This window comes from Somniosus microcephalus, chromosome 11 (assembly GCF_052327205.1).
Source record: "Somniosus microcephalus isolate GS21.2 chromosome 11, FLI_Smic_1.0, whole genome shotgun sequence".
NCBI lineage: Eukaryota > Metazoa > Chordata > Chondrichthyes > Squaliformes > Somniosidae > Somniosus > Somniosus microcephalus.
The window spans coordinates 72,491,948-72,515,114 of NC_140997.1; the positions used below are offsets into that span (position 1 = coordinate 72,491,948).

Genomic DNA, 23,167 nt, shown 5'->3' on the forward strand with positions numbered 1-23,167 from the left:
GGACTCAATAAAATTAACGTAAGTAAAATGAAGAAAATAATGGCATTGAAGGGTGACAAATCCCCAGGACCAGATGGTTTCCATCCCAGGGTTTTAAAGGAAGTAGGTGAGCACATTGCAGATGCCCTAACTATAATCTTCCTAAGCTCTCTCAATTCAGGAACTGTTCCTTTAGATTGGAAAATTGCACATGTCACTCCGCTATTTAAGAATGGCGAGCGAGGGAAACCAGGGACTTATAGGCCAGTTAGCCTAACATCTGTTGTCGGAAATTACTAGAGTCTATAATTAAGGATAGAGTGACTGAACACCTCAAAAATTTTCAGTTGATCAGAGAGAGCCAGCATGGATTTGTGAAAGGTAGGTCATGCCTGACGAACCTGACTGAACTTTCTGAAGAGGTGACTAAAATAGTGGACAGGGGAAAGTCTATGGATGTTATTTATATTGACTTCCAGAAGGCATTTGATAAAGTCCCACATAAGAGATTGTTAACTAAGGTAGAAGCCCACAGAATTGAGGGCAAATTATTGACCTAGTTAGGAAATTGGCTTAGCAGCATGAGACAGAGAGTAGGGATAATGGGTAGGTACTCTAATTGGCAGGATGTGACTAGTGGTATCCCACAAGGATCTGTTTTGGGGCCTCAACTATTCACAGTATTTATTAACGACTTAGATGAGGGCATAGAAAGTCATATATCCAAATTTGCCGATGACACAAAGATAGGTGGCATTGTAGGCAGTGTAGATGAAAGTATAAAATTACAAAGGGATATTGATAGATTAAGTGAATGGGCAAAACTGTGGCAAATGGATTTCAATGTAGGCAAATGTAAGGTCATCCACTTTGGACCTAAAAAGGATAGACCAGAGCACTTTCTAAATGGTGAAAAGATAAAAACAGTGGCGGTCCAAAAAGACTTGGGGGTCCAGGTACATAGATCATTAAAATGTCATGAACAGGTACAGAAAATAATCAAAAAGGCTAATAGAATGCTGGCCTTTATAGCTAGAGGACTAGAATACAAGGGGGTAGAAGTTATGCTGCAGCTATACAAAACCCTGGTTAGACCACACCTGGAGTACTGTGTTCAGTTCTGGGCACCACACCTTCGGAAGGATATATTGGCCTTGGAGGGAGTGCAGCGTAGGTTTTACCAGAATGATACCTAGACTTCAATGGTTACGTTACAAGGACAGATTACACAAATTAGGGTTGTATTCCCTAGAATTTAGAAGGTTAAGGGACGATCTGATCGAAGTTTTCAAGATATTAAGGGGAACAGATAGGGTAGATAGAGAGAAACTATTTCTGCTGGTTGGGGATTCTAGGACTAGGGGGCATAGTCTAAAAATTAGAGCCAGACCTTTCAGGAGTGAAATTAGGAAACACTTCTACACACAAAGGGTGGTAGAAGTTTGGAACTCTCTTCTGCAAACGGCAATTGATGCTAGGTCAATTGTTAATTTTAAATCGGAGATTGATAGCTTTTTGTTAACTAAAAGTACTAAAGGATATGGGTCAAAGGCAGGTGTATGGAGTTAGCTCACAGATCAGCCATGATCTCATTGAATGGCGGAACAGGCTCGAGGGGCTCAATGGCCTACTCCTGTTCCTATGTTCCTATAGTATTAATATTGTTTATCTAAATTGAATTTACATGCTTTCACTATTGAATTTATGGCCTACTTGTTTCCACCTTGTAAGAAAGGCATGTGTTGTGGGATCAGGTTTCTTTCAGTGTTAGTTGGTACTGGGAAAGGTGGCATCTACCAGTTACAGCAGACATACAACTCTCAAAAGTGCCTAGTAGTTCTCATAATCTCAAATGAAAATATTCCCAAACATACTGACTTTTGAGAATCCCTAGACTGTGCATGAATGGTGTATGAAGCTGCAGTTTTGAGTTAACTCTGTTATCATATTCTTTATGGCATTTGGCAACACCACCCCCCTACCCCGATTATACCAATGAATCTGGGATGGGCAAGGGTGGAGAACTACCCAGGGATGCACTCCATCATGTCCCCCCGCTCTCCATTTGTGGCCAGGCATATTTCTTCCAACTTATTTCCCATGATTTGTTGGTTGCAGGGGACATCTGTTAGTCTCAGGCATCCAGTGTTTCAATGGCGATGGAAGGGGATCCCAAAATGTTTCAGCATGGTGTGCACAGGCAAAAAGGTAAGTTTAAAATCTGTACTAAATAAATTGCCCGTTTCACGGGCAGCACAGAGCTGCATGCACCCCAGGGGTCTCTGCCGCACTGCACAATTTTGCCCATGTTTTGGTGGGACTCCCTGGTGCCGGCCAGGGACCTGCCCGCAACACTCAAAAGACCCAGTGGCTAGAAATCAGCTGGGGTCAGGTACATATCTTTGTGGCTGGCAGAAGTCAACCCCCACCCCCCCTCCCCCCCCCAATGGAGATACATCCCAATGACAGAAAGGCAGAAGATCTAGGCCCACATTTATAATATAGAACAAATTAAAATGTAGCGGTTTCACTGCAGAAATAGATCATGGAAGGAATAATTTCAGTAATGTTTCTCTGGTGTGAAGAGGACAGTTTTTGTTTTGGTCCACCTTGTTCAATAATCTCACTGAAAATCAGTTTTGGAACTTGAGCATATAAATAAAGGGCATCAAAAGAGCCAACGTTAGATCTTTTCTGCCACTAACCTTATAGTGCACACACAAACTTTCAAAGTCGTAGCAACTTTCATTCAAATACCTCACAACCAAGATAGCCGGGATATTGGAAGAATTTGGAAGTACAAATGATGGATTTTCACTCAGGCAGTGCATATTTGTCAAGTTAAGTTTTGAAGAATGCTTTACACCCTGTACAATATTACCGTATGCTATTTTAATAACACAACTTCACTACCTTTACCATAACCTATTTACAAGAGCTTTGATGCTGCTGTTATGGTGGAACTTTAAGGCTGAACATACGCCAATAACAACATCAATTCAATGTGAAACTACAAGTATATAACACCTGAATTGCATTCCAACTTGCTGCTTCACCACTAGGGATTCAACTACGTGGTTTAACATTGGCTCCTACAGTTCTACAGGGCCTTGGTGAGGCCACATCTGGAGTACTGTGTACAGTTTTAGTCTCCTTACCTAAGAAAGGATATACTTGCCATAGAGGGAGTGCAGCGAGGGTTCACCAGACTGATTCCTGGGATGGCAGGACTGTCGTATGAGGAGAGATTGGGTCGACTAGGCCTGTATTCACTAGGGTTTAGAAAAATGAGAGGGGATCTCACTGAAACGTATAAAATTCTGACAGGGCTAGACAGACTGGATGCAGGGAGGATGTTTCCCCTGGCTGGAGGGTCTAGAACGAGGGGTCACAGTCTCAGGATACGGGGTAGGACATTTAGGACTGAGATGAGGAGAAATTTCTTTACTCAGAGGGTGGTGAACCTGTGGAATTCTCTACCCCAGAAGGCTGTGGAGGCCAAGTCACTGAATATATTTAAGAAGGAGATAGATTTCTAGACACAAGGGGTATCAAAGAGTATGGGGAGAGAGCGGGAATATGGTATTGAGATAGAGGATCAGCCATGATCATATTGAATGGCGGAGCAGGCTCGAAGGGCCAAATGGCCTACTCCTGCTCCTATTTTTCTATGTTTCTATAAACCATGTAACAACTAGAGCTAAAGTCAGGAAAGCATGTCAGAAACTGAAGTGGTGTAATCTACTTACCACAGAGTTTGGTCTCACTCAGGCCAGTAACTTTTAAACTATGCGCCAGGAGAAGCAGAATACATAACACTGGTTTTACTCCAAACTCAAAAGGCCTTTGAACTATACCGCCGTATGGGCATTTAGCGTGTTTATTTGAAATTGCTCTCTCTGCTATTGTAATGGAGGCAGTAATCCATTTATTTTAGTGCCTCCATTAAAACAGCAGAGAGCAATTTCAGACGAATGTATTAAGTGCTGTATGCTAGTATTCCACAGCATAATTCAGGGCCAAAATATCACTACACACATGCAGAGACGTGTGGAATAGAGGAATTAAGTAAAATCATTTGTGCATCTGAAAGGATTACTTCAGAGAGGATATTCATACAGGTGATGTTCTAACTCATACTGCTCCACTGTAGTTCAAGATTCTCCTTGTGGTTTGTGCAGTGCTGTATGTAACAATTAATTCTAATCAATGAATCACCTTTGTACTATCCAGATGATAAACAGGACTTGGACTACTTCATCTTGCTAAAAAAAAAGGAAAATCCTTCTTCTAAAGTATTGTAAATAAAAAAAATGTCAACTATTCACCTAAAAAAAAAGTGTTTAAAGCAGCTTCAGCCGGTTGAGGCAATGAGTTGCTGACAACAGAGGACAGGGATGACCCCGGCTGAATACTCAGTCTGGGTTGAGTTAGTGAATCGCAGTTGAAGTGTCAGTAGAGACACTGCAACTGACCTTGGAATCCCTTGAGGCACACAAAATCAACTAGGGTTTCCAACTGGTTGTTATCCAACAATCCTTGCTGAAAATACATATGCGCGGATGCCAAGGAATTGGTTTAATTGTGATGCCCCTGGGGTTGAATATTCTGCTGATATTCACCTTCTAAGTTTACCATGAAAAATGGCTACTTGGATGAGGTATTAGAAGGTGACACTGGAACAGTGAGGCAAGGAGTCCATGCCTTTTGGATAGAAGGGGTGGGGGGGAAATTTGGTAAGAAAAAAGGGCCGGAATTTTCCTTACCTTGGCGGGTCCGATGTGGCCGGTGTCCATGGCGGGTCTCGATCCCGCTGCTGGCTCCATCCCGCTGTACAAAATGAACTTACCTTAATGGGGCCTATTAAGCCCACCCAGCACTTTACCCGGTCCAATTACATGGAGCGGGTCTGGTGACATCATTCATGACGCGTTTTAAGCCAGGATCGTTAAAGGGATCCTGGTCACATTAAATTTTAAGTTCAATCTAATATAGTGGGTGTTGAATCTTTACTGTACAATCATATAATAAAAGTTATATATGAGTGACAAAGAAATATTTAAATAAAATTATTAAGTAATATGACTCCATCTACAAATACGATCAAGAACATAATTAAAAAAGTACATTAATTGTGAAATTATTGGTGCTTTAGTCACAAATCTATAGACTTTTGTATCAGTAACTGGTACAAATAGATGTATATGTATAGGTAATACATAAAATTAGGCAGATTTTAAATGTAATTGTAAAGGGGTAGATTTACAATCTTATGCAAGTTTAGTGGAAGAGCTGCGGAATCTCTGACAAACAGTGGAAGTGGTGCTTACAATGTGTTTCTGGGATTTCTGCAGCTCTTCCGTTGAAGTTAACAATAGACAAGTGAGAGAACCTCTGCAGAAATTCACCCTAAAGTCTCAGGTTGAAAAATTAAATGAGTCATATTCAGGGACTGAAGACAAATTGAACAAGTGGAATGAGTGATGAGAATGAAATTGTTGTTTGATGACTTGATTTAATGTGTAACTGGACAATCCCAGTATACTGTGAGAAAAACCTGACCAGAAACAACACAAAAATTTATTTAAATGGTAAATGCCATTTTTATAGTGCAGATCAATTCACTGCAATTACTGTTCAATTTGAAGGCAACAGCCGAGAATGGCCAGTGAAAAATTAACATTTACCAGTAGCTTTTCAAGTAGAACAGAATCTCCATCAATCTGTTAGCTGATGTAATCAACATGTTTTTATTTTGGTTTGTTTTCCATGCTGTCAAGTAATCAGCTGGAGCAATGGCCACGGAACTCCTGCCTCAGGTTGACAGACGTGGTTCCCGAACCACGTGAATCCCGTGGCCATGCAGGGAAATTTTAAAAGTAAGTGAAAAAAGGCTCTTAAGTGCCTGTAAAGTACCTCATAAAGATTTCAATTGGGTCCCATGCCGCTGCAGGTCGAGTCGGCTCCACTGTGGGAAAGGCGGGTGGGAGCGGGATGACAGTGGGTTCCTGACCCGCTGTCAAAAGAACAAATTTCCCACCCGACCTGCCACCGATCGCGCCTGCTACCACCCCAGAAAATTCAGCCCATTGTGTTTAAAAGGAAGATGAAAGGAATACAGAATTTAAACAAACTATATTTTAACAGATTTCAGTACAAAACAAACAAAAGATCTGAGAAAACGTTCCATGTAAAAGAGCCCCCTTCCCATTATTTGGGGGGGGGGGTGGTTTACGGTTACTGTACATTGACTTTAACTTTTCCACCAATCTAGTTTATGGACATAAAGCTATGCAAGGTATGTTTTATGACAAACACTCACCATATCAGGCCTCAGCTCATCCTTGTAGAAGTAGCCTCCAGACAGCAATTTCTTACTGAAGGTGACGATGTCCGCTGGATCATCCATACCCCAGTGTTCGTGAGCCCAGAACTTGCCAGTGCCACCTCCTCCCGTCTGTACTTCGTCACACAAGAATGCAGAGCCATGCTGATTGAGCAGTTTCAGGTGGCCAGGGAAAGATAGCATAGGGTACAAAAAGCCAGAGTTTCATACATTTGTGGCAATGATAAACACAATGTGACAACGGGGTGAAGTTAAGCTGATCTGCATGTTACAGTGATTAAGCAACAGGAAAACAAAACGGAAGGTTCCTATCACCTCCCCATTATAGTTAAGGAGGCAAGAAAGCCGAGGTTTTGCACATGGTAAATATTATTTCTCTTGATGCAGGCAATAGTTAGTTTGGTGACAGGTCTACTAGTGAATCGCTGAACGGGGAAAGATTTGAAGCCACAGCGTTCTCACTTCCATGAATGGGGAAAAAAGAAGCAGGGCAAAACAGGCTTTAAAAAAGGAAACTGAGGTGGAGGCCCGGGGCCTGGAGCTGAAAGCTAAGCTGCGGGAGGTTAGTTTTTCCAGTTCGAGGTTGTGTAGTAAAAAGCTAATGTCAAAAAGAAGTGAGTCAGTTCACAAATTCATGGTTTATTATATTCACAAATTTTTTTGAGACAAGAGTTGTGATCGAGTGAACAAAGTAGGATCTGCTTTAACAGTTACTCTGTTCACTCGTTGTCTGTGCAATAGAGCAGCATCACAATTTGCATAAGCCCTCATCTCACTATTTCTCAGTCTGCTTACAGAAAGATTCGCAAAGTACGCGGGGGCACGTGTGAAAGACATGGGGGGTGAAATTGGACATGGCGGGGACGCAGAACAGGCAGTATCGCACCTATTGTCTGTTATACGCGCACCCGATACTCAATTCCATTGATTTCAAAAGAACTAAATATCAAGCATGCTGTAAACCGATCGGCTAATGCGATTCCATTTGTTTCCGCGCCCCTGTTCAATTTCTACCCCATGATATCCAGTTCAGGTCACAAAGCTTTCCCCCCACCCCTTCACCACAAGTATTGTTACACCTCAAGGTTATGCTATTATATAATTAGATATTGGGCAGTACAGGCACACTCTTAAACATTAAATGATAAGCCATTAACAGAAGTGACTAGCACCTCTGTATCAGAGAGAATATCTAAGGCAGACATAAACTTGTAACAGTAACTAAAAGTTTTAAATGAGAAAAAATGCAATTCAAGAGTACATCTTAGTTCAAGGCTACAGCATCCATTAAAGGAGCTGCGGGTCCAGGAACAGAGACACCTGGGGGTGTACGTACACATATCTTTGAAGTGGGCAGGACAAGTTGAGAAGACTGTTAAAAAAGCATACAGGATCCTTGGCTTTATAAACCCATCAGTGATCTTCTGTAGGCCGCTCCATCGAAGTCCTCATCTGAATCCTCTGCAGCAGAACTAGTGCGTGACCTTGCCCTCTGGGGAGCTGGCACCTGCGCAACCTTTTCTCCCTGCCCTGGCTGCAGCCTACTCGTGCCTGGCGACTCACCACGTGTAGATCCCACGTCTAACCTATCCTCTAAAGTACGTGGAGTGTCAGTATCTGAGCTGGTGGCTGCGAGTGTGAAATCGAGTGACGGTGCTGTGTCTTCATCATCAGTGTCTTGGTGCTCTTCTATTTCATGCTCCTCCACCAGTGCCTGGCCTGGTGGCAGTTCTTGGCTATCTGAAAGACTGCATTTCTTGGGTGTGTGAAATGAGGAAGGCACAAGGGTAGAGTTATGGTGAGGGGAGGGCGAGAAAACAAGAGGTGCATGCCAGAAGGAGGATAACGTATGAGGATACCAGCATCTTGTATCCTCTCAGCCATGCTCCTGCCAAGAATAGCCTACTTCGTCTCCTCCAAGGGGGTGAGGTGAAGCTAGGAATGGGAGGTGTGCCACGTGATTGGTACAGATTGTTGGTAGGTGAGTGACCGGGATGGGGGGGTAGTCATGCTTGAGCAGTGTGTGAGGCTAGTGGTGCAGTTGGTAGGAGATGGCTTTTGAAGATGCATTCACTGATCTTGACCAGTGGTCTGAGGTCAAGAAGCTTCTTTGGGCACTGGAGCCAAGTGATGGGGGCGACACTACTGGCAGTGATGGCCACAGTGATCTGGTCCCACATCCTTCTTTCTGGAGGGCCTCCTGGCCCCTGTGGGTAGAGGGCCAGTCTTGCAGTGTTGACCCCCTGTACAAAGCTGGAGTGCTGTGTGTGAGACCCTGGGTGCCCCTTCCCTGGCTTAATGAGCCATTTGCGTTAGTGCTGAAGCACTTTTCCCATTTTTTGAGGTTTGGAAGGGATTTCAGCTATATGTGCTCAAGACTCCCATTTGGGAATTCTTTTTAATGTTAATTTTTTTTAATCAGTAAGGGCTGAAAACTGCATTTTTTCCATTTCATTTAAATGTTTATCAGTTCAGAAGGCATTGCCCTTTTAATTCATTCTCCTTTTAATTACCCACAATGCTTGGAAATTCTACTGCCTCACTTCCAGAGGCTGTTCGAAGCTGGAACGCCGCTTCAGAACGGGAACTTCGACTTCCATGCCTGCACTAACACCACCAGGAGGGCGTTACACAGTAAGTTAGCGCTGGGCTAAAAATCTTTAGCCCCCAGCACGCATTTTTCCCTGGTAGCACTTCGTCAATTTTTAGCGGCCGTTAACCCGAGTTGCTGGTGACACCGTCAACTCTCGTGGTGGTGACAAATTTTCCCCCAAGGTTTTTCACGGAGGAAATGTGCTCTAAATTAAGAGGTGTTTCTGTGGTCAAGAATCATTGGGAAAAATATTAACTCTTTATAAATTCTGATGAATTTGTATGCTTAACAATGAAAGAATCTTCCCTCTTTTATCACTCACTATAAGCTGCAACTGCTCTCAAATCAGATGTTGTGTGGCCAGATGTAATATTAAGCTCCCAACATTGTGCCTTAACCTCAGTTTTCGGAAGAGCATTCCCTACCAGCCATCTCTTAGTGAGACTGTCAAATTTATGCTGGATTATGGACATTATTTCACACGGATCCCTTGCAGCCAATAGAGAGAAAACTTTCCAAGATCAGTATGGACTGGATTCCAACAAGGTCCCAAATGTGAAGGGACAGTACTTTAATCCACTCCACTATTCTGTGTCCCTTTCCCAAAGTTTCTTTGCCTTTCAGACGGAATCTTAAAATTGGAAAATTAGATTTCAAATGTTCTTTCCAATGAACTTTAAGCTTTTGGCTCAGTGGTTCACTAGGTATGGACTTTAGTGTCATGATAATTAGTATTACTGCTACCAAGAAAACAGTAGGAATATTTCCAAAATATCACCCTAAAGTTGAATGATTTAGTCAAAGTTGCAAGCCTTGCATCGTTCTTTAATTGAAGAGCAACTTGAGCAATAAAAGGTGTTGTTTTATAGTCTGGTAAGAACTCTTCACCTGTAACATAAGAACATAAGAAATAGGAGCAGGAGTAGGCCAATCAGCCCCTCGAGCCTGCTCCGCCATTCAATAAGATCATGGCTGATCTGATCCTAACTGCCAATCTACTATCACAGAACCATCTCCTGAATCTAACAGAATTAGACATACGAAATAGGAGCAGGATCAGGCTACACGGCCCCTGGGCCCGCTCCGCTACCCACAGGGCCATGTCCGATCCGAACCTAGACTCATGTCCAAATTCCTGCCCGCTCCCCGTAACCCTTAATACCCTTTACTTCTAGGAAACTGTCTATTTCTGTTTTAAATTTATGTGCCTTGTGCATTGAGTGGTGCTGGAGTTTTGCTAAGTGGGAGAAAAATCATTTAAGTGTATTTTGTGAATTTTAGTGTGTTAAGAAGTCAATTATTTGAAGTAAGTTTAATTTTTTAAGGGTTTTTTAATCTCTCGGGCAGTTTAAACCGGAAGTAGAATCCGGGTATAAAAGGGGAGGGGCTAGTGCAGTGCACGGAATGCCTTGTGCATTGAGTGGTGCTGGAGTTTTGCTAAGTGGGAGAGTTCGGATAAGTGGGAGGTGAGGGTGTGTTTTTTGCTCTGTTTTGTTCCCCACTCCCAGGCTTGGACAACACTGCGGAGGCGGAGCAGCGAGACGAGTCAACCAAACAGGCCCCACAGACAGTATTCAAGGAGGAGGTTGGTGATCAGCTGGTTGGTTGGTTTTCTTCCTTCTCTTCTCTTTTATACCTTTAAGTTGGTAAGTCCTTTGAATAGTGGTGTGACATTATCATCTATATCCGGGCAGGGTCTTCATAACTAATAAGAAATTTAATTAATTATATAGAATGGAGCAGGTGATGTGTTACTGTTGCGAGATGTGGGAGCCGGTGGTCCCCATTGAGGCTCACGGTGATTACATCTGCGACAAGTGTTTGCTGCTAGAGGAACTCAAGTTCCATGTTATGGAGCTTGAGACTGAGCTTCAGACACTGCGACACATCAGGGAGGGGGAGAAGTTCCTGGACTCTATGTTTCAGGAGATGGTCACACCTATGAAGTTAATTACTGCAGATGTAGTCCGTGGTCAGGGACAGGACAGTGTGACTACGAGTGAGGAAGGTACAGGGATCCAGGATGTAGTGCTGAAGGAGACACAGCCCTTGTTCTTGTCCAGCAGGATCGAGGTTCTTACTCCCTGTGAGGGCGGGAGCGGGGAATGCAGGGAGGATGAGCAACCTGGCCACAGCACCGTGGTACAGGGGGCCATTCAAGTGGAGGGAGTAAAAAGAAATGTTGTAGTGGTAGGGGATAGTATCATTAGGGGGATAGATAGGGTTCTCTGCAGTCAAGAGCGGGAGTCCCGAAGGCTGTGTTGCCTGCCCGGTGCGAGGGTTAAGGACATCTCTTCTGGGCTGGCAAGAAACTTGGACTGGGAGGGGGAGGATCCAGTTGTCGTGGTCCATGTTGGTACAAACGACGTAGATAGGACAAGGAAGATGGTTCTGTTAAAGGAGTATGAGCAGCTAGGGGTCAAATTAAAAAACAGAACCTCAAGGGTAATAATCTCTGGGTTATTACCTGAGCCACGAGCGAATATGGCTAGGATAAATAAAATTAAAGAGTTAAATGCGTGGCTCAAAGACTGGTGTGGGAGAAATGGGTTTTGCTTCTTGGGACACTGGCACCAATACTGGGACAGGAAGGAGCTGTTCCGTTGGGACGGACTCCACTTGGCCAGTGCTGGGACTAGAGTCCTGGCGAATCATATAACTAGGGCTGTAGAGAGGGCTTTAAACTAATTAGTGGGGGGGAGGTTTCTAGAGAGCAAATAATAGAAATGACAACAGAGAAGGTCATAGACTTAGGTAGCAGTGGGGGAATTAAATAACAGAATGTGTCAGGAAGGGACAGAAGGTATGGAGCAAAAAGTAAAGTACTAAAAAGGGAAAAAACAGGAACTAAGTGTTACAAAACATATTTGAAAGTTCTTTATCTGAATGCACGTAGCATTCGTAACAAAATGAATGAGTTAACGGCACAAATAACGACATATGGGTATGATCTTGTGGCCATTACAGAAATATGGCTGCAGGGTGACCATGACTGGGAATTAAACATACCAGGTTATTTAACAATCAGGAAGGACAGGCAGGAAGGGAGAGGAGGTGGGGTGGCTATGTTAATAAAGGAAGGAATCACTATAATACAGAGAAATGATATTGGGTCAAAGGAGCAGGATAGTGAAACAGTTTGGGTGGAGATAAGGAATAATAAGGGGAAAAAAACACTAGTGGGTGTAGTCTATAGGCCTCTGAACAGTTGCAACTCTGTTGGACGGAGTATTAATCAGGAAATAGTTGAGGCTTGTAATAAGGGAACAGCTATAATTATGGGGGATTTTAATTATCATACTAACTGGACAAATCAAATTGGGCAGAGCAGCCTTGAGGATGAGTTCATTGAGTGTATTAGGGATGGGTTTCTTGCGCAGTATGTAACTGAACCGACCAGGGGGCAAGCAACCTTAGATTTGGTCCTGTGTAATGAGACAGGATTAATTAAAAATGTCCTAGTAAAGGATCCCCTTGGAATGAGTGACCATAACATGGTTGAGTTCCATATTCAATTAGAGGGTGAGAAGCTTGGATCTCAAACAAGCGTGCTGTGCTTGAATAAAGGAGACTATGAAGGTATGAGAGCGGAATTGATTAGAGTGGACTGGGAAAATAGATTAAAGGGTAAGACGGTACATGATGAGTGGCGTACATTTAAGGAGTTATTTTACAACTTCCAAAAAAAAAATATTCCACTGAGGAAAAAAGGGTGTAAAAGAAAAGATAGCCATCCGTGGCTAAGTAAAGTAATTAAGGATAGTATCCGACTAAAAACAAGGGCATATAAGGTAGCCAAATCTAGTGGGAGGAGGGAAGATTGGGAAGTCTTTAAAAGACAGCAAAAAATAACTAAAAGATTGATTAAGAAAGGGAAGATAGATTATGAAAGTAAATTCGCAAAAAATATAAAAACAGACAGTAAAAGTTTCTATAGTTATATAAAAAGAAAAAGGGTGGCTAAAGTAAATGTTGGTCCCTTAGAGGATGAGACCGGGAAATTAATGGTGGGAAACATGGAGATGGCAAAAACGCTGAACAATTATTTTGTATCAGTCTTTACAGTAGAGGACACTAAGAATATCCCAACACTGGACAAACAGGGGGCTCTAGGGGGGGAGGAACTAAATACAATTAAAATCACTAAGGAAGTGGTACTTGGTAAAATAATGGGACTCAAGGCGAATAAATCCCCTGGACCTGATAGCTTGCATCCTAGGGTCTTGAGGGAAGTAGCGGTGGGGATTGTGGATGCATTGGTAATAATTTTCCAAAACACACTGGACTCAGCAAAGGTCCCAGCAGATTGGAAAATTGCTAATGTAACACCCTTATTTAAAAAGGGTGGTAGGCAGAAGGCTGGAAACTATAGACCTGTTAGCCTAACATCTGTGGTTGGTAAAATGTTAGAGTCCATTATTAAGGAGACAGTAACGGGGCATTTGGATAAACATAATTTACTAGGACAAACTCAGCATGGTTTCATGAAGGGGAAGTCATGTTTGACAAATTTGCTGGAGTTTTTTGAGGAAGTAACATACAGGGTGGATAAAGGGGAACCAGTGGACGTAGTGTATTTAGACTTCCAAAAGGCATTTGACAAGGTGCCACACAAAAGATTATTGCTCAAGATAAAAAATCACGGGATTGGGGGTAATATTCTGGCGTGGGTGGAGGATTGGCTATCTAACAGAAAGCAGAGAGTTGGGATAAATGGTTCGTTCTCAGATTGGCAACCAGTAACTAGTGGTGTTCCGCAGGGGTCAGTGCTGGGTCCCCAACTCTTTACAATCTATATTAACGATTTGGAGGAGGGGACCGAGTGTAACATATCAAAGTTTGCAGATGATACAAAGATGGGACGGAAAGTAGTGAGTGAGGAGGACATAAAAACCTGCAAAGGGACATAGACAGGCTAAGTAAGTGGGCAGAGATTTGGCAGATGGGGGTCCTGGTGCACGAAACTCAAAAAGTTAGTATGCAGGTGCAGCAAGTGATCAAGAAGGCCAATGGAATGTTGGCTTTCATTGCTAGGGGGATGGAATATAAAAACAGGGAGGTATTGCTGCAGTTGTACAAGGTATTGGTGAAACCGCACCTGGAATACTGCATACAGTTTTGGTGTCCATACTTAAGAAAAGACATACTTGCTCTCGAGTCAGTATAAAGAAGGTTCACTCGGTTAATCCCGGGGATGAGGGGGTGGTCATATGAGGAGAGGTTGAGTAGATTGGGACTCTACTCATTGGAGTTCAGAAGAATGAGAGGCGATCTTATTGAAACATATAAGATTGTGAAGGGGCTTGATCGGGTGGATGCGGTGAGGATGTTCCCAATGATGGGTGAAACTAGAACTAGGGGGCTTAATCTTAAAATAAGGGGCTGCTCTTTCAAAACTGAGATGAGGAGAAACTTCTTCACTCAGAGGGTGGTAGGTTTGTGGAATTTGCTGCCCCAGAAAGCTGTGGAAGCTACATCATTAAATAAATTTAAAAGAGAAATAGATAGTTTCCTAGAAGTAAAGGGAATTAAGGGTTACGGGGAGTGGGCAGGAAATTGGACATGAGTCTAGGTTCGGAATGGTCATGGCCCTGTGGGTAGTGGAGCGGGCCCAGGGGCCGTGTAGCCTGGTTCTGTTCCTGCTTCTTGTGTTCTAATTCTGTGTTAGATTTCAGGAGATGGTTTTATTCCTGTTCCTGGCTGGGGTGGAGATCGCCTTTACAGAAGGTAAGTACTGTAGAAAATATAGGGACAGAGTGATCTCCTGGAAGAATTTCGATCGCCTAGATGGGTTGGAGAGGAATTTCCCAGATTTTTTTCTCCCAAATTGGCCATACGGGCTTTATCTGGTTTTTTGCCTCTCCCGGGAGATCACATGGGTTCGGGTGGATGCACAGTGATAGTAGGTTTGAGGTTAGGATCAGATCAGCCATGATCTTATTGAATGGTGGAGCAGGCTCGAGGGGCCGATTGGCCTACTCCTGCTCCTATTTCTTATGTTCTTATGTTCTTATGTAATGATGTAGTTTCTACAGCTTTTTGAGGCAGCATATTCCATGGACCTACCACCCTCTGAGTGAAGTAGTTCCTCCTCATCTCAGTTTTGAAAGAGCAGCCCCTTATTCTAAGACTATGCCCCCTAGTTCTAGTTTCACCCATCATCGGGAACATCCTCCCCGCATCCACCCGATCCAACCCCTTCACAATCTTATATGTTTCAATAAGATCGCCTCTCATTCTTCTAAACTCCAATGAGTAGAGTCCCAATCTACTCAACCTCTCCTCATATGTCCATCCCCTCATCCCCGGGATTAACTGAGTGAACCTTCTTTGTACTGACTCGAGAGCAAGTATGTCTTTTCTTAAGTATGGACACCAAAACTGTATGCATTATTCCAGGTGCGGTCTCACCAATACCTTGTACAACTGAAGCAATACCTGCCTATATTTATATTCTATCCCCCTAGCAATGAAAGCCAACATTCCATTGGCCTTCTTAATCACTTGCTGCACCTGCATACTAACCTTTTGAGTTTCGTGCACCAGGACCCCCAGATCCCTTTGTACTTCAGTACTTTCCAGTTTCTTGCCATTAAGATAATAACTTGCTCTACGATTTTTCCTGCCAAAGTGCATAACCTCACACTTTCCAGTATTGTATTCCATCTGCCAAATCTCTGCCCACTTACTTAGCCTGTCTATGTCCCCTTGCAGGTTTTTTATGTCCTCCTCACTCACTACTTTCCCTCCCATCTTAGTATCATCTGCAAACTTTGATATGTTACACTCGGTCCCCTCCTCCAAATTGTTAATATAGACTGTAAAGATTTGGGGACCCAGCACTGACCCCTGCGGAACACCACTAGTTACTGATTGCCAGTCTGAGAATGAACCATTTATCCCAACTCTCTGCCTTCTGTTAGATAGCCAATCCTCTATCCATGCCAGAATATTACCCCCAATCCCGTGATTTTTTATCTTAAGCAATAATCTTTTGTGTGGCACCTTTTCAAATGCCTTTTGCAAGTCTAAATACACTACGTCCACTGGTTCCCCTTTATCCACCCTATATGTTACTTCCTCAAAGAACTCCAGCAAATTTATCAAAAATGACTTCCCCTTCATAAAACCATGCTGACTTTGTCCTATTAAATTATGATTATCCAAATGTCCTGTTACTGTCTCCTTAATAATGGACTCCAAAATTTTACCTACCACAGATGTTAGGCTAACCGGTCTATAGTTTCCAGCCTTCTGTCTACTGTCCTTTTTAAATAAGAGTGTTACATTAGCAGTTTTCCAGTCTGCCGGGACCTTTGCTGAGTCCAGGGAGTTTTGGAAAATTATTACCAATGCATCCACAATCCCTATCGCTACTTCCCTCAAGACCCTAGGATGTAAGCCATCAGGTCCAGGTGATTTATCCGCCTTGAGTCCCATTATTTTACCGAGTACCACTTCCTTACTGATTTTGATCGTGTTTAGCTCCTCCCCCCCATAGCCCCCTGTTTGTCCAGTGTTGGGATATTCTTAGTGTCCTCTACTGTAAAGACTGATACAAAATATTCATTCAGTGTTTTTGCCATCTCCATATTTCCCACCATTAGTTTCCCAGTCTCATCCTCTAAGGGACCAACATTTACTTTAGCCACCCTTTTTCTTTTTATATAACTATAAAAACTCTTACTATCTGTTTTTATATTTTTTGCTAATTTACTTTCATAATCTATCTTCCCTTTCTTAATCAATCTTTTTGTTATTTTTTGCTGTCTTTTAAAGTTTTCCCAATCCTCTATCCTCCCACTAGATTTGGCTACCTTATATGCCCTTGTTTTTAGTCGAATACTATCCTTAATTTCTTTACTTAGCCACGGATGGCTGTCTTTTCTTTTACACCCTTTTCTTCTAAGTGGAATATATTTTCTTTGGAAGTTGTAAAATAACTCCTTAAATGTACACCACTGATCATGTATCATCTTACCCTTTAATCTATTTTCCCAATCCACTCTACTCAATTCCGCTCTCATACCTGCATAGTCTCCTTTATTCAAGCTTAGCATGCTTGTTTGAGATCCAACCTTCTCACCCTCTAATTGAATATGGAATTCAACCATGTTATGGTCACTCATTCCAAGGGGATCCTTTACTAGGACATTTTTAATTAATCCTGTCTCGTTACACAGAACCAGATCTAAGGTTGCTTGCCCCGTGGTCGGTTCAGTTACATACTGCTCAAGAAACCCATCCCTAATACACTCAATGAACTCATCCTCAAGGCAGCCCTGCCCAATTTGATTTGTCCAATTAATATGATCGTTAAAATCCCCCATAATTATAGATGTTCCCTTATTACAAGCCTCAACTATTTCCTGATTGATACTCCGTCCAACAGAGTTGCAACTGTTCGGAGGCCTATAGACTACGCCCACTAGTGTTTTTTTCCCCTTATTATTCCTTACCTCCACCCAAACTGTTTCATTATCCTGATCTTTTGACCCAATATCATTTCTCTGTATTATAGTGATTCCTTCCTTTATTAACATAGCCACCCCACCTCCCCTTCCTTCCTGCCTGTCCTTCCTGATCGTTAAATAACCTGGTATGTTTAATTCCCAGGCATTGTCACCCTGCAGCCATGTTTCTGTAATGGCCACAAGATCATACCCATCTGTAGTTATTTGTGCCATTAACTCGTCTATTTTGTTACGAATGCTACGTGCATTCAGATAGAGAACTTTCAAATATGTTTTGTGACACTTAGTTCCTGCTTTTGCCCTTTTTATTACTTTACCTTTTACTCCATACCTTCTGCCCCTTCCTGACACGCTCTGGTTTTTAATTTCCCCACTGCTACCTAAGTCTATGACCTTCTCTGTTGTCATTTTTATTATTTGCTCTCTAGGAACCTCCCCCCCACTAGTTAGTTTAAAGACCTCTCTACAGCCCTAGTTATATGATCTGCCAGGACTCTAGTCCCAGCACTAGCCAAGTGAAGCCCGTCCCAACGGAACAGCACCCTCCTGCCCCAGTACTGGTGCCAGTGTCCCAGGAAGCAAAACCCATTTCTCCCACACCAGTGTTTGAGCCACGCATTTAACTCTCTAATTTTATTTGTCCTAGCCAAATTCGCTCGTGGCTCAGGTAATAATCCAGAGATTATTACCCTTGAGGTTCTGTTTTTTAATTTGATCCCTAGCTGCTCATACTCCTTTAACAGAACCGGCTTCCTAGTCCTATCTACGTCGTTTGTACCAACATGGACCACGACAACTGGATCCACCCCCTCCCACTGCAAGTTTCTTTCCAGCCCAGAGGAGATGTCCTTAACCCTGGCACCGGGTAGGCAACACAGCCTTCGGGACTCTCGCTCTCGGCTGCAGAGAACTCTATCTATCCCCCTAATAATACTATCCCCTACCACTACAACATTTCTATTTACTCCCCCCTCTTGGAAGGCCCCCCATTCCACGGTGCTGTGGCCAGGTTGCTCATCCTCCCTGCAGTCCCTGCTCCTGTCCCCACAGGGAGTAAGAACCTCGAACCTGTTGGACAAGAGCAAGGGCTGCGGCTCCTCCAGCTCTACCTCCTGGATCCCCGTACCTGCCTCACTCGTAGGTATTTCAAGAAATCAAATTATTTACCATATTTAGTGAATATCTAACTAAACGTTTAACTGTTCAGACAGGTGATAAGTCCAAGTTTATGAATACACAGATTAATTCAACCTTAAACCGTTTCAAAAAACAATCTATAGCCTGGCAAAGTGAAGATGCTTATAAATTCTGGTGGAAATCCTAGTTCCCGAGTAACTAAGAATGTCATCAATGTTTATAGAGGTAGAGGTGGAACACTGGAACATTTCTGACATGCTCCATTTCAAATAAGTAACTTAAGTTATGGGAACATATGGCACCCTATCCACCACCTTAAACATTCACTCCCTCCACCATCAGCGTACCGTGGCTGCAGTGTGTACAATCTACAAGATGCACTGCAGCAAATCGCCAAGGCTTCTTCGGCAGCACCTCCCAAACCCGCAACCTCTTCCACCTAGAAGGACAAGGGCAGTAGGCGCATGGGAACTCCACAACTTCCAAGTTCCCCTCCAAGTCACACACCATCGTGACTTAGAAGCATATCGCCGATCCTTCATTGTCGCTGGGTTAAAATCCTGGAACTCCTGACCTAACAGTACTGTGGGTGCAGCTTCACCATACGGACTGCAGCGTTTCAAGAAGGTGGCTCACCACCACCTTCTCAGGGGCAATTAGGGATGGGCAATAAATGCTGGCCTTGCCAGCAACGCCCACATCCAATAAACGAATTAAAAAAAAATAGGAACAGGAGTCGGACATTTAGCCCCTCGAGTCTGCTCCACCATTCAATTAGAAAATGGCTGATCTGTACCTCAACTCCATTCACCCACCTTAACTCCATACCCCTTGATACCTTTACCTAACAAAAATCTATCTATCTCCATCTTGGAAGCTCCAATTGTCCCAGCATCCATAGCCTTTTTGGGGGAGAGAATTCCAAATTTCCACTACACTTCATGTGAAAAAGTGCTTTCTGATAGACTCCTAAATGGCCTAGCTCTAATTTTATGATGTCCCCTCGTTCTTGATTCCCCCACCAGAGGAAATAGTTTCTCTGTATCTACCCTATCAAATCCTTTTAACATTTTAAACACCTCAATTAATGACCCCTCAATCTTCTACACTCAAGGGAATATAAGCCAAGTTTATGCAACCTATCCTCATAATTTAACCCTCTAAGCCCCGATATCATTCTGGTGAATCTGCGCTGCACCCCCTCCAAGACCAATATATCTTTCCTGAGGCGTGGTGCCCAAAACCGAACGCAGTGCTCCAGATGGGGTCTGACCAAGGCTCTATATTATTAAGTTGTATGAGGGAAGAATTAATATTCACAAATGGATCATTGAAGTGAGCACCAAAACATAGTTACATAGTTATATAGCGTCTACGCACAGAAACAGGCCATTCGGCCCAACTGGTCTATGCCGGCATTTATGCTCCACACCAGCCTCCTCCCACCCTTCTTCATATAACATGCTAATATTAATATTTGGTTTACTGATGATGTTGCATGTTATAAAGACTGCTTAGTAACATGCTTTGTTGAAATAATTAATTATAATGGGGAGATTAGGAGTTTTTTTGACTTAATTTCTGGTGTATTTCACTTTAGAGTTACTGTTTGTTTAGACACTCCAGAACTCTAGACCTTCTTAGTTGGGGCGAAGAAACGCCATTCAGAAAATGATTGCTGAAATTCCATAATATTTTAATTATACAGATTGGAAAGTTTATTCAGTAACAATTGATGATATAATTTGTCATTCCTACTAGCAATCAAACCATCTAAAGAAAAGAAAATGATCTTATGAATAGAAAAAAATATAAGAACAATTTTTACAATATGGTGGTAATCATCTTGTGAACTGCTTATAATTGAAATTCATAACTAAACATTGAGTAATGAAATCAAATAAAGGTTATTAATATCCAAATGTTACATTTCACACTGAAAATTACATGGGGTGAGTTGCACCACAGTTTTGCCAACGAGGCATGATTTAATCCCATTCCGATGGTCTGGGGAACTGAATGTACCAGAATTTCGTGGGCCAGCTCATTTGCACAACCATTGGAGAAACCATTGCCGCGAATCCCATGTAAAATGGGAGTAATGTGCTGGGATGCTTGGAAATTGGATTGCAGCCTTTAAAAAGCTAATTCTGCCTGAAGATCCCAACAACAGGGTGGGGAAGCAAATTGTTTGGCTCCTTCATTTCACAGTTAACTAGCTGCGCTCGATGACTTTTCAAGAAAGTCAACCACTGCAGCATCTGACAGTGACAGTCAAAAGGAAAACATGGCAAAGAGGAGCAGAGGAAAGCATTCAATATGTGTGATATTGGCCTACAACCCCCCCCCCCCTCCCTGTCAAGGACACAGAGCAAAGTAGAGACAGATTGCTTGGTCTCCATGGGAAGAAACTTCAAACAAATGTTTCGTGCCATGTGGAGGGAGATGGCACTGGCAATGAGCGTCAACACTCTCACACCCATAGACTGCAGACTAGTGTTGCAAGAAGTTCAATAACCTGACCATGGCAAGCGAGGTAACACACCAGCCACTCTCCCTCTTCTTCCTGGGCACCAGCACAGCTATCACCCTCTAAAATCAAGAGCTGCACAAATAACCCTTCACGCTATACTCTGGTTATTATGCAGCATACGGGTGGCACACCCAGTTAATCCTTGAAATTTGGCTCCGCACCCTTGCAAGCACAGAGTGGCACAGAAGGTCACTGTTACAAGTTTGGCTCTGCCTTAGATAAAGTGATCCAAACCTCTTGCATTCAGCATTGTGCCCATATTGCCCAATATCTAATTATATAATATAACCTGGGGGAGTAACAACCGGAACTCCTTGTTATCTGAACTGAATATGGGCCCAGTAATTCCGGCCACAACGCGTGAGTAAGGACGGGGTACTCACGCGTGTGCCCGGAGGAATTGCCGGTTTTCAGCATGCACAGCGCATGCGCTGAAAACCGGCATTTCCTGTCCTCTGACCCAAGGGGTTAAGAGGCTGAACGCGTGCGCGGTATCGGGCAGCACGTGCGACTTGGATTTCCTCTATTTTTAGAGAGTTGCGCGTGTGTAAAGGCCTCCGGCATTTACACATTGAAAAACCACACGTAAGTACTTAGTTTTACAGGTAAGTGGTCTATTATACAATTGAGAAATTTTTTTTCCACAGGTTTGTTATTTTTAAAGAATTTACAGTAAGGTAAGTTTAGTTTTAGCCCCGATTTTTTATATACATTTTTTTTTCAAATTTTAAAATTATTGTTTAAAATAGTTTTTCAGAGTTCTTTATGGTTCATTTAAGTAGTGCAATGTTTTTTAAAATTTTCTTTCAGGTTTAAGTAGTGTTTTGGGGCCAGGAGTTTTCATGAGTTTGACAGCTCTTACTGTCAAACTCATGAATGAGCTTTTGCAACCTCCCATTGGTTGCCCTGTGCTCACGTGATCCCAGCTGGCTCATCGCACTAAGTACGCCGCTGGGTCACGCACGCACAGCACGGCAGGACCTCAAGCGGGCCAGTGAGAGGAAATGCAATGCGGGCCAGAATTAAAATGTCAGCACGCCGGGTAAGTGAACATTGGGGGCTTGCGCGCGCGGCAAGCTCCCGATCCTAATTTCAGGGCCCATGTTTTTTTGCATGTGCCCGTGCGCATTTCTCCAATTTTCAGTAGGCGGACTGAGAAACACTGCAGGACTAATGTGAATCACTGAGCTGCTTTATTTTACAGACAGTAACTGTTATAAACAGACCTCACTTCACTCAATTTCCACGTCTCTCCTCAAATAATGAGAAAAAATAATAAACCACGCACTCTATCCCTTTTGTGGGCTGACTGATTTACTGGCTTTTGGTATTACCTTTCTTTCTAGACATCCTCTCAATGCAAAAAACTGAACTCCTCCATCTTAGCTTCCATCAAAGGCCCAAGCCTACACCTCACAGTCTCCTTTTTAAAACCTTAGTGCTCACGTGTCTTCTTTTTTCCTTTTCTCTCCCTGCATTCACAGGACGTGGAAAGGCGATGACCATCTGACTTCTTCCCCAGTTTGTGATTCGCCGGTAGGTCCGTCAATAAACCACCTCTTCTTCGGCCCAAGAGTGGCTTCTTTGCAGGCACCCAATGCTGGGCTCAAATGAATAGGTTATCCCAACAATAAAGAAAGAACTTGCATTTATATAGCATCTTTCACAATCTCAGGATGCCCCAAAGCTTTACAGGCAATGAAGTCCTTTTAAAGTGCAGTCACTTACTGTAATATTGGGAAATGTGGAAGCCAATTTATGCACAGCAAGGTCCCACAAACAGAAATTAGATAAATGATCAGAAAATCTATTTTTAGTGATGTTGGTTGATGGATAAATGTTGACCGAAATACTCGGAGAAATCCCCTGCTTTCCTTCAAATAGTGTCACGGGATCTTTTATGGCCACAAGAGAAAAGACCCTGTTTAACATCTCATCCGAAAAGACCATACCTCTGACAGTACTGTTGAAGTGTCAACCTAGATTATGTACTCCTGAGAGGGGCTTGAACATGCTACTGTCTAACTCAGAGGAGAGAGTGCTACTTTTGAACCAAGGCTCAGGTGTGAATGTTCACTGGATTTTTTTCAACTACCTTTTATTAT

General features: G+C 42.9%; 1 protein-coding gene across 5 annotated transcripts in view; it reads right to left on the reverse strand.

Moving 5' to 3' along the window:
- abat (4-aminobutyrate aminotransferase) overlaps positions 1-23,167 on the reverse strand; it is a 364,265-nt gene that overhangs the window by 13,238 nt on the left and 327,860 nt on the right. For all 5 annotated transcript variants that reach the window (XM_086000868.1, XM_086000870.1, XM_086000866.1 and 2 more), the window contains one exon: positions 6,302-6,469. In XM_086000868.1, the coding sequence (XP_085856994.1) occupies positions 6,302-6,469 (168 nt within the window). The remainder of the gene's footprint in view (positions 1-6,301; positions 6,470-23,167) is intronic.